Here is a 12,661-nt window from a genome sequence, read left to right as displayed (position 1 = left end):
CACAACATTTTCATGTCTGCCTTTTCACCATTAAGCATTAACATGTTTAAATATCCATCAACAATTAACTTTAAAAAAAAAAATAGAGATTAATAGAAAACTTTTTATAAGTTAAATTATAATATTAATTATTATTTTACAGCCGTGTCAGAGAGATTGGAATATCAGACAGTATTGAAATTAAAAGACTATTGAACATAAACAAATATCTACTAATATGGCATTTCCAAAATTGAATATCAAACAAACTTCAGCGTTATGATAATATATTAAGTTTTTTTTTTTTTTTACATAAACGAAATAGTAAGTTATTGAAAACTCACACATACTAATTGGAATGGTGTGCGGGGTTCGAAGTCCGGTCATGGCATTCGACCTAGCAATGTCAGTTGAGCTAGAATTTGCGGACGATAATATATTAAGTTCTTTGAAGTCAGTTTGTCAACAAAAAAAAAATACACCATTTTGATTAGTTTTGGTGATATGCATGCACATTACCAAGTAAGACAATGACATTTATAACCTACACAGGGGACCTTTTCTTTCTCAAAAAGTTCATCCGGTGATATTGAACATACCTCCCCATTTGATTGTATGATTGTATCTATATGTATATATAATAAAAAAAAACATTATTATTTTTTTAGGAACACACATTAGTTCTTGTAGAATTTTTATTTATTATACCATATATAGATGATTGACTTTTTCATTCCAAAATGGCAGACACTATATTATAGGTTTAAACTTGTATTTCAACACATCAAATATATTTACAAACTATTATCATCTAAATTGTATTTACAGGATTCAAAGAACAATCATTTAACTTGGAATATAAGCAAAAGAATAATTTAGTGATAAAATGCATGATATATGGCTCCAAAAAATAGAAAGGGAAAAGAGGGCAATGGCCCGGTTTGGAGATATCCTATGTGTTTGATAGTATGTCTGGAATAAATAATGTAAAGATGGGGCCTACAAATGGTACCTGAAAAAAAAAACATAGGATAAAGTGGATTAAAGCCTAAAAGGGTTGTTGAAAATGGAAATATATGGATCCTCACATATCATGCTAGGATTGACATTAACCCATTTGTTCGATGTTTTCAATAGATAGAACGAAATAACAAAGTCATTATAAACTTTCATACGCAAGTAAAAAAGTTGAGAGTTCATTCTTTTTTCTATTAATCTTTTCTATGATTTTTATATGTAGTTTCGGAAATAATCTCTTTGTCGATCAATGATACTATTTTTGTATATGTCCCTTCTTTTGGTCTATAGATTTGTAACAATAGATAAAATCGGTGGATAACATCAACAATATCCTTTCTATAAAATTGCAAAATCTTGCATTGTTTTATAATATACACATCATGTGCACTATAAGCTCGTAAGTTTTATAGAATTGTTTATTGGGCACCGAAAGCTACTTATCTTCTTCAATAAACTAGACAAAAATAAATTATTTAATAAACTATAGACAAAAAAATAGAGAATTGTCGTCTATAATATATAAAATTCACACCAAAAAATTCAAACTTAAAATTTTGAGATAAATACACTCTAAAGTCTTAAATTTTAATCGAAGGTGTTAAAAATGAAAACATTTAATTAATGTAGAGCATACTAGTAATTTTATTAACACTTTTGTTTTCATTTGAATAAATTTTCATAAGGGGTAGTTTGAAAATTTTGTATCAAGTGAGTTCAATTATTTTTTAGAAGGGTGTGAAATACTTGTTTTTGTTGATTACAAAGTTGAATACAACTATCAACTATGAAGTGAATGGTATAAATAAGTGTGGATATGTCAAAGGCATTTCTCAAAAGCTGAAAAGTTTAAGTACTCCATCAACGGAGGCATATACCCGTGAGTGTAGGATCTTCAACACCACCAGCTTGAAAACTTGAACAAATGCTTATAGCTTTTCCATTAATCACTTTTAAGATGCACATTTTTACATGATAATATTTATTAATATCAAATAATAAATTAGGTTAAGTGATAAATGTCTTGGACTTTTTAACTAAGTAATTGGATGTTTAATTTTTTACTCTTGTTTATGAAAAAAAAAAAAACTCATTTGATAAGAGAGAAGTCACCTTATGTACTATAATTTATCGATAAAGATTAATCACCTATAATATAATAAACAAAAAAATCATGGTTAAAAATCATGATTCGATGAAGATTAATCATGACCCACTACAAAGTCTATATCATGTGAAATCGTGTATAAATTAAAAGTCCAATTCAATACAAAAGTCTGAATCTAGCATCATTGCGAAAACACTATACTCACTTTCTATGAAGGATTGTCAAGACCCACACAATCATGTGCTTGAAAGTTGAAAATAAAAATCTCCCACAATGGCTGAAGTTTAAAGTTTATAGGTAAGGTAACGTTGTGATTCTAGCTCAAAAAACAGAACGCGTTCGAGTTATTGACTTGTCCTACCCGACACCATTCAAGAGTCGCTCGTTCAACTATCCCTTGAAGACACGGTCGAGAACATGGTTGCCCCCGTCCTTTCTTGCTCTCGGTCCCATCCAGCAAGATATGGTTCAACCAAAAAACGTGATTATTTTAGAGCACAATATTGTCAAAACACTTTAAAACAATTTCTTTTATCTATCTCTCCGCACAATTAGAGCGAAGAAGAAAAAAGTTGAAAATATTTGTTTAAGCCTTCTTTAAAATCTATAGTTTTTCTTACCTTGTAGTAGGACACATTCCTCACCCTAAAATTGTTTCACAATCAGAATAGTAATAAACAATATGCTAGACGGCGCCTGCCCAGGGGACAAAGTTTCGGTTGATGCCCCCACTTCCCACTTTCCCCTTTTTTATAGTTTTTTAAATTTAAAAAAAAAAAAAAAAAAACTACTTTCTATTTTTTCATCAATTATGGTCTTTTTATGATGAAAACAAATAATCAATTTATTAAAGGGATTCTCCTTTTTGCCCCAAAAGTTTTTTAGAATATATGATTGTTTTCCTCCCACAATCATTCCAATTTCTTGTGCTGGATTCATTTCCTCCACTACTCTCAATTGCTTTTATTTGTTCATTCTTGCTTTTTTGTTATTAAAGTTTAGACACTTTGTCCCTCTCTTAAGCCTTCAAATTTTAATTTTGAAGCTTTCAATTGTTTTTATTTTAAAGCCTTCACAATATAAGGGGAGTTAAAAATTATTTTTCAACTTGATATATATTTCATTAAAATAGATACTAAATATACACATTTCTCTCTACACGAATTCAAATATTGATTTCTCACATTATAAGAGACCAAATATTTTATACTAATTAGTTTCTGACTTTTCTAAAATATGATAATAAGTAACAACCGCTTTTGAATATTTATTAATATTAGTTGTTGGTATAATTCCTCTATTTTAAAATGAGTGTCACGTTAGAAAATATATATTTCAAAATAATTCTAAAAAGGAAAAGTTGTAACCTTGTTTCTGTTAACCTTATTAGATATATGCTATTTGTGGTAACCAAAAATAAAAATTAATTGATTAGAATATCAATTGAAAAGTTTACATGTGCTTCATGGCTATGTGAACATTTAAGAAGTTGATTCATTTATTAGTAATGTGAATGAGGTTGTTGAAAATGAGAGAAAAAATATATTTCCGTTAATTTAGTCGTTTCTTAATGTGTAAAACATTTTGCATGACGTGTGATTCATTTGAAATCTCTACATTATCTTTCTATGATATACTTCAAAAGGAGGTGAAGCTTGTTTAATTTTGTCCCTTAATATCTAGAGTTTTTCTGCTTAACAAAAAAATACTTCAGAGTTCAGAACAAGATGATTCATTGTGTTATTTACTTGGAGATAGCTAAATAATTAGATTATCTTCTAAAGATAATTTGATATATTAGACGTAAATTTTAGCTGTGAATGACCAACTTTGTGTGGTGGATGGGATGACGAGGAAATATATCATCATTTGTTTTTTGAATTTTATGTTTTTGGACAAATTTCATGTGGTATTAATTTTGTGATAGTTAGGCATATCTCGTGCTTTGATTAATCATGTTATGGAGAAACCCACTTGGGGTTGGTTGAGTGGTGTTGGTTTGGGCTCTTGGAGTATGCTCCTCTTAAGGTCTCAGGTTCGATTCTCACTGGTGCCAATTTCGGTGGGCTAAGTTCATACAGAGCAAAAAAAAACTCTGGCTTTAAATGGGGCCCCCGCAAGTGGGCGGTGGGATTGGTCCCCTTGGATTAGTCGGTCATAAGGCCGGATACCAAGTTTTCATAAAAAAAAATCATGTTATGGAGAATGTTAAATAGTCTGATGGATTATTTGTTGGGTTTTAAGTGCAAGTGAGATTAGAGTCGTGGTTCAGTTTAGTGGAGAGAGTAGAATGAAATTATGGTATTAGATCAACTATAGGATGTGAGAACACACACTTGTGGGGAGAATGTTCGGTTTCAAGTGTGTGTGATTAAGTCTCGTGTCAATTATGTATGAGAAGAATGTTGAATTTATAAGAGATGATACATTAACCTAATGCCGCTTAAAGTTTTAGGTGGAGATGTGGTATCTCCCTCTCTTATGATCCTGAAGCATTGACCTTATTATTTCTCCTGAGTCCCCCGAACTCCCCAACATTTTGGATGGTGGTATTGTACTATTGTTTGGCACTTTGGCTACTATGTATCTATCAATCTATAATCTATAAAAAGAGGGATTTGTGTTCATCGATCTTTTAGGCATTATATTATGTGAGGTTATGTTATTATTATTATTATGCATATCTTTGTGTTGAGGTATATATAGGGTTAAACCTTGTGTTCTCTCTTTGATGAGTATTTTATAACATATCAAAAAAATTAAAAAATTTAAACGTTATTTATTTGTCACCAATATAAATATTTATTCAAAAAAAGTTATTTATAAATAAAATGTTTATATACTAGTACCTAATATAAGTAACTTAAAATTTAGTCAACCACAAAGTTACAAGGGGCTAACTCTCACCTTCCTTCCTCACGGGTGAGCAACCGTGGGGTGCTACCTAGGTACTACTGTTTTTTAGCTAAAAAGTAACTTAATTTTTCTATTTAAAATTTGTCCTCATACAACCCTTGACTTTTTGGGGTACTTGCGGTGGGAGAAAATGGACCTTGAACTAACTTAAGTTTTAGTACAATGCAATTACAGGCATTACACATTAAATAAATTTTACATAATTTTTTTTGCAAGTGTAGTGCAATTTTTTCACACTTTTAGCATTTTATAATAGTTTTATCTAAATTTGTAAAAAAAAATTAGTTTTATCTAAATTTTCCACAAGAAAAAACATTTATCTAAATTATAAATAACAAGTTTTTAGTTTTAAATCTTTTAATCATTATTTTTTTTCATGAGTTTCTTTCACTGAAGTTAATATATTAAAGGTGTGTCATATGTTGTATGTGTGCATTTATTCTAATAAAATTCAAATGTTAGTTTTACTATATTGTGTGAGTCTAACCCATATGTTATATTTAACCTTGTTTTTTCTTTTTGGTTTACAATCAACCTTGTTGTTGGTTAATCACTATTTTTTTTATTCACCAAAAAAAAAAAAAATACTATTTTTTTATCAATTTGAAATACTACATTTTTCAGTATAAAATGCTTTTTAGGTTTAATATTAGACATAATTGATTATTACAAAATCTATGTGTAAAGTGAGAAGTTTTTTTTTTTTTTTTGAGCAGCGTGTTAGTTGATCTCTATTGTGACGTATGTTTTTCTAACACAACCTCTCTCATTCAGTAAAAAAAACACATCCAACACACTTGAGTTTGATGCATTGATAAAAGTGGTGGGTGATCCTTATCTAATATGAATAATACATCGTTACAAAATCATCTTACAAGGTGTGATAGATGTAATTTTTCTTAAAACCTATTTAATTTTTTTTAGATAAAGGCGCAAACACCATTTAATTTGTAGACAAAGTAACAAACATGACATAAAATTCATACACATGATATTTAAATTTAAAATGACATTTAGCTTAAGAATATCAATAATATTATCATTTTGGTTTAGAATTATTCCCACAAAAAATCGAATTCATTCTCATGAACGATTTGTAGGAAGGAAGGGGAGCTCATTAACATCAATTTATCCATTTAGTCAATGTTATTAAGTAAACCCTATTACAAATTAATTAATCCATTTAATGGAGTTATGAAAATGCATTTAATGGAGATGTATTATCCATATAAAATATTTTACACTATTTCTATTTCCACATAAGTCAACTTTCTAACCATGATTTTTGTAAAAAAAATAAATTTTTTGTCAAATAAATAAATAAGTTTCTAACCATGATTATTATTATTAAAAAAAAACACTTTATAACCATAATTGAAAAATAAATTCACCAACAAGAAATTGGTCCAAATGGTAAGACTTTTGGTATCTTAAGCATGCGATTAGAGGTTCGATTCTTGGCTCATGTGTTGGAGAAAATTTGATTGGAAGAAGAGAATTCACCTCGTGTGCCACACAACCTCGACGAAGATTAGTCATCACTAATACCTGTGAAAACTTCGTACTACATGCTAATCCAATATATATATATATATATATATATATATATATATATATATATATATATATATATATATATATATATATATATATATATTAATTTTAATTAAACACCTACCCCATTTTGTTTTTGTTTTTGAGGAAACATAGTATAGTAGTACCTCATTTTCTTTTCCTTTCTTTTCTTGGTCAACAAGAACCTCATTTTCTTTTAATTAATTAATTGTTTCAAAGAAACTTTCGGAGGAAGAAGTAATAATAAAAAAACAAAAATATAATAATAAATAAATAGATAAAAAAAATTGTCTACATAGAACCGCTCCACAAACCAAGGTTGTCAGAACCGGACCGGACCGGCCGGTCGGACCGGTCGGACCGTGAACCGGCCATGAAACCGGCTCGGTTATGATCGAAAACCGGACAGGAAACCAACCGGGAAAAAACCGTGGCGAACCGGGTTGAACCGGTGAACCGGCCGGCCGGTCCAAACGGTTTTGCAATTTTTTTTTTTTTTTTTAAAAAACAAGGCAAAATCTTTTTTTTTTTAAAAAAAAAAAAAAAATCTGAAACAACGTAGGAATAGGAAAAGTTGTTTTTCATCTTTTTTCTCTTCTCTCATTAGTCATCACGTAAAAACGCTTAATTTTTTTTCTCTTCTCTCCTCCACCCTCTTCAACCTTGCCACAAACCCTTCCCCTTCCTCCTCTTGCTCCGGCGCCGGCGGTACTACTATTACCTTGAAGACTATAATGATTATTAGTTTTTAACTTTTTATGTCTAGATGAACATTATAATGATTATTACGTTGCATTTAGCTATGCATTTGGACACTAGTCTTTATGAACTTGATGAACATTTAGTTTTTGCTTTTTCACTTGGCACTTGGTTTTGGTAGTATGTTGTCAATTGAATTTTTTTGAAAGCAGTATGTTGTCAATTGATGTTATGGTGCTATTTTGTGTTATTGAACTTAGTTTATTATATAATTTCTAATTTGGTTTGAATTATAAATTTTATTTTATTTTGACATTTGATATTTTATCTTTTTAATGTGTGAAATTATGAAATATTGAACAATTATTCATATTTTTTATTTATATATTAATTAAAATATATATTTAATTAAAAACGGTTCGACCCCGGTTGAACCCGGTCCGACCAATTGAACCTTGAACCGGTGAGCTTGCCGGTTCGATGACCGGTCCGGTTCTGACAACCTTGCCACAAACAGAACACAATAAAACCACATTCATTCACTCACTCTCTTCCTCTGCTCTTGTTATATTCATTCATTCATCATTCATTTCCAAACTCCTCTTCTTCTCTCTTTCTTTTTCCTCTTAATTTTTTAATAATATATTTATTTAATTTAATAATAATATTCATAATATTTCACACCTTTGAAGAATTGAGAAGAAAACTTTTGACACATATTTGATTGATTATTAAACAAAACAAAAAACATGGGAAAGGGTCAGCTGAGATTGTTCTTGTTCTTGTTCATGTTCTGTTCTTTTCTTTTTCTTGTTCTTTCTTCTTCTGTGTCACCCAGAAATTTTCCCATTATACCCTTTGATGAAGGGTATACACCTTTATTTGGAGACCATAACTTGATCATTCACTCTGATGCCAAAACTGTTCATCTCTCACTTGATGAGTCTTCAGGTTCTTCATCTTCAACATTAATCCAAAAAATACTCAATTTTTAAAAAGAATTATTAATAAAAATTTCATTTTTTTATAAATTTTTATTAATAAAAGTTCCATTTTTTTACTTAAATTTTTATTTTTTGTTCTGTTTTCAGGCTCTGGATTTGCTTCTCATGATCTTTACCTTCATGGGTATTTCAGTGCTTCCATTAAATTACCTTCTGATTACACTGCTGGTGTTGTTGTTGCATTCTATGTAAGTATTTGTAACACCCCATCTTTTTATTTTATTTTTTTCAATTTGATTTTTTATATTTGCAACTGTTTTTAATTTTTTATAGTGTGCATGTTTTTTAAATTTTTTCTGTAACTCCTTCATCAAGTTGAAGAGTTGAAACTTGATTGTAAAATTAATGGTATGACTTTGTGTGATAAACCTGATAGCTTTCAATTTCTTTAGTCTTTATGATCTGCAAAGAAAAGGACAAAGAAAATTAATTATCATTATTATGTTTTCTGCTTTTTGACCCTTTTTTTCAGCTAAAGTTTATGGGTTTGTTTGAATTTTTTGAAAGAGAAACTGTCACTTTGGTCTGTTTGTCTTCTTGTTATTCATTTTCATCTTTGTGCATGCTTGGAATCACACCGTTAGTTTGACTAAATCAAAGTGACGCTGTTCTCTTCTAGCTTAATTAAGTTCTCGGGTTCAATCATGAGCTTGACTTGCATTAAAAATTTTAGGATGAGTTTGACACCGGTCTCTTCTAGCTTAATTAAATTCTCGAGTTCAATCCTGAGCTTTACTTGCATTAAAATTCTTAGGAAGAGTTTGAAGTCCATTTGAATCCTAGAAGGCTCGAGTGATTAGTCTGTATGTCAGGTTTACACCAAAAAATCACAGTGATTTTGTTGAAGTTCTAAAATATAACTTTTTGTTAAAATCACGGCGTCACACCGTGATTTTGCCAAATTCACAACCAATCCAAGCATGCACTTATTTTACCATAAAAAGGGGAAGAAAAAAATATAGTAATTTAATTTACTCTTTAAATTTTATGTTGCAGTTGTCAAATGGTGACATGTATGAGAAGAACCATGATGAAATAGACTTTGAATTTTTGGGACACATTAGAGGCAAAGATTGGAAGGTTCAAACCAATATTTATGGAAATGGAAGTACAAACATTGGAAGAGAAGAAAGATATAATCTATGGTTTGATCCTTCTGAGGATTTTCATCAGTACAGTATTCTATGGACAGATTCTAAGATTATGTAAGCAAAATCTAATCTCAACCCTTACACAATGCTATATTTAGTTATTTGGTTCATTTTACTTTTTATAGAAAAATTTCTTTGTTTTTGTTCAAAGATGTCTTTGATTTTCTTCTTTTATACTGTTTAGTACATCCACAGTTTTGTGAAAACTGGTTTTTGCTTTTAGTGGGATTATTACTATGTACATTTTTTGCATTGATGGTTGGTTTGCTCAGAATGTGTAAAAACCATATGTCATCAAAACTATATATTAAATTGTATATATAATATATATCCTTAAGGGGAGGAACCCACAAGATAAAAAGTTGGTGGCATGTGACCATTGAATAAATTCTTATGTATTGGAATCTATATAAAATTTAGTAGTTGAAGAACTATTTTTGTCTACCTAAATTCATGAATTATACCAACATATGGTTGGTTAGAGTAGTAAGGGACTCGAACACTAGTGGTCAGAGGTTCGATGTTTGGTTTTTGCGTATAAAGAAAAGTCGGTTAGGGGAGAGAACCAACCTTGTGTGTCCCACAGGTTCTTCGATAGATATTAGTCACTATTAAACTACATTGGATTCGTTGTACGTATAACAAGTAAATTCATGAATTAGTAATCAATATTCACTCCTTAGATACCATTGTTAACAAGTAGATGTATGTTTGGTATCACGGTGGGTATGCCAGAATCACCGTGATTTTCCCAAAGCTACAGAGTACTTTTGTGAAATCACGGTGGATCATTGTGATTCTGATACATTCTCTGTGATAACATAGGCTAGTTCTCACATGTAGGTCACATATGTCCCGAATTATACTAACCTCGATTCTTAGAAGTCACTAAAGTTGCAAATCTAAACCATTGGACGAAAAATAGACGAGCCGGATTTGCGATGTTCGAATAACACTACTTAATTAAATGTTCTTATTTTTTGTTTTCTTTTACAGATTTTATGTGGATGATGTTCCTATAAGAGAAATAAAGAGAACAAAATCAATGGGAGGAGATTTTCCATCAAAGGCAATGACATTGTATTCTACCATTTGGGATGCATCTAATTGGGCTACCAATGGAGGAAAATACAAAGTAAACTACAAATATGCACCCTATGTTGCTGAGTTTTCTGATTTTGTCCTACATGGTTGTGCAGTTGATCCTATTGATCATGTGACAAACTGTGACAGTGTTCAAAGTTCTGAAACAGTTCCTTCTGATGTAACACAACTAGAAAGAATCAAAATGGAGAACTTTAGGTTAAAGCACATGACATATTCTTACTGTTATGACAAAATTAGATACAAAGTTCCTCTACCAGAGTGTGTGATCGATTTGCGAGAAGCTGAAAGGTTGAGAAAATTTGATCCTGTTACGTTTGGTAATGGCCATCACCGCCGTGGAAAGCGACACCACATCAAGGAAGAAGCTGCTTCATTTTAGTGTATGTTTGAATTTACTGTGAGTTTGACAAAATCACATTGGTATCGTGGTTTTGTTAAAGTTCCTAAGTGTAGTTTTTATCAAAATTACGATGGTACATTGTGATTATGTCAAAATCAACAGTATTTTCCAAACATGCACCAAAAGAAATATGTTTCAAAATAATGATTTTGATCAGTAAAAGGAATATGTTTTCATCATCTCTTTTGCCTTTCATTTTGGTGTATAGAGATTAAGTGGGGGATTAAGCATACAAGTCCGTAATATAATAATAGTTATATGATTATTATTGGTTATATGATTATTATTGATGGTGGGTTATTACTTATTGTATAGTTCATCATCTCTTTTCCTAGGTAATTTTATAAATTGAATCTTATGATATGATTTATGTAGTCTATTCCATCTTCAATCTGGTCTTATATATAAGCAAAAAAATCGCTTCACATCCTAAAAAAGGTACTAGTTGATTTCATTCACTATGATTTTTGTTGCTTATATTCAAGACTAAATTGACTTCTTAGCCAGGTTTTACTTATTTCGCGGCCAAATTCCGAATTATTGGTACCCTCTTTTCTTAAGAACTAGAGGATTAATAAAAAAAAGACTAAATTGAATTTTTTATTTTGGTGAAAAATTAAATATTGTTATGAAAAAAAAAAACTAAATTGAACATTTAGGCACACCTTCTGATTTCAATAAAGTACTTGGAATGAATTATTTAATGAATGTTAGGTGTGAATTATTTTTGTTGGTACTAGTTATATCCAATCCAATATGAAAGGAATGCAAGTTGTTGAATAATTTATATTGAAGGACTGTACTGAAAAATGTTGGAATTGCTTTAAAATTGATAAGGTCAGATTGTCAGCAACTTAAGGACATTTTATGTTGGCATTTTGTCAATCTAATTTGGAATCCAAAGTCAAGATGAGTGTGACAAATGCTGCAGCAACTGCTTAGTTTACAACTACTGCTTTCATTAAATAGGACCAAATTTTCTTACTCTCTTTACCTTTTTTTGTCTTCTGGTGTATAGATTATACTACAATACAATATTATTTGGTACTTTTTTCCCACTTGATACTAAAAAAAACTTTCATGTTTTCTAAAGTATGTACCCTAATTCCTAAGTCCTAACGGCTATAGGAATGATAATTGGACTTCACACTCGTATATCTTCGCGTAAAATTGCAGAGACTAATTTTGTGTTTTGTGAATGAGTAGTTAATTATATCTAAATATTTTACCGATATTGCATGTTCAAGTTTGGGTTTAAATCCAAGATTTTAGTTGGACTAGAACAACTCCTATTGATTTCAGGGAAATTCCATGCTTTTGCTTCAGAATTGTAAACTAGTTGAGAAATAAGTTACTTATTATTCTTTATTTTTTTTTTAATTGATCCTATTTTTGTTTACATAACTTCAAACACTATTTAGTATTAATGAAGCAATCCTTTTGGTTTTATATATAAACAAAGATTTCTTAGGTTCATTGAATAATTAATGTATTTGGTTTATAATATGAATCAGATATATGATGAGGTTTAATTTTATTTTCATAAAACCCATCCAACTTTAATGGTCTCATAATAGAAGTTGTTTTAACAATTTTTACATGTTTGAGCAGCAATATATACTTCAGAGTTCAGACATTTCTCTTGAATTTATGTGATTGGCAGACAAATAAACAGAAATTTAGGGAAAAATCCAACAATGGTTAA

At 30.0% G+C, this 12,661-nt stretch overlaps 1 protein-coding gene across 1 annotated transcript; it reads left to right on the top strand.

Moving 5' to 3' along the window:
• Nucleotides 1–7,844: 7,844 nt before the first annotated feature.
• On the top strand, nucleotides 7,845–11,333 carry LOC123902583 (probable xyloglucan endotransglucosylase/hydrolase protein 28). The gene is made up of 4 exons (XM_045952349.1): nucleotides 7,845–8,245; nucleotides 8,386–8,486; nucleotides 9,295–9,503; nucleotides 10,446–11,333. The coding sequence occupies exons 1-4, from the start codon at nucleotides 8,044–8,046 to the stop codon at nucleotides 10,933–10,935; spliced, it is 1,002 nt and encodes a 333-aa protein (XP_045808305.1). The 5' UTR covers nucleotides 7,845–8,043; the 3' UTR covers nucleotides 10,936–11,333.
• Nucleotides 11,334–12,661: the final 1,328 nt, after the last annotated feature.

Source organism: Trifolium pratense, linkage group LG1 (assembly GCF_020283565.1).
Source record: "Trifolium pratense cultivar HEN17-A07 linkage group LG1, ARS_RC_1.1, whole genome shotgun sequence".
Classification (NCBI taxonomy): Eukaryota; Viridiplantae; Streptophyta; class Magnoliopsida; order Fabales; family Fabaceae; genus Trifolium; species Trifolium pratense.
This window is presented reverse-complemented; position numbering and strand designations above follow the sequence as displayed.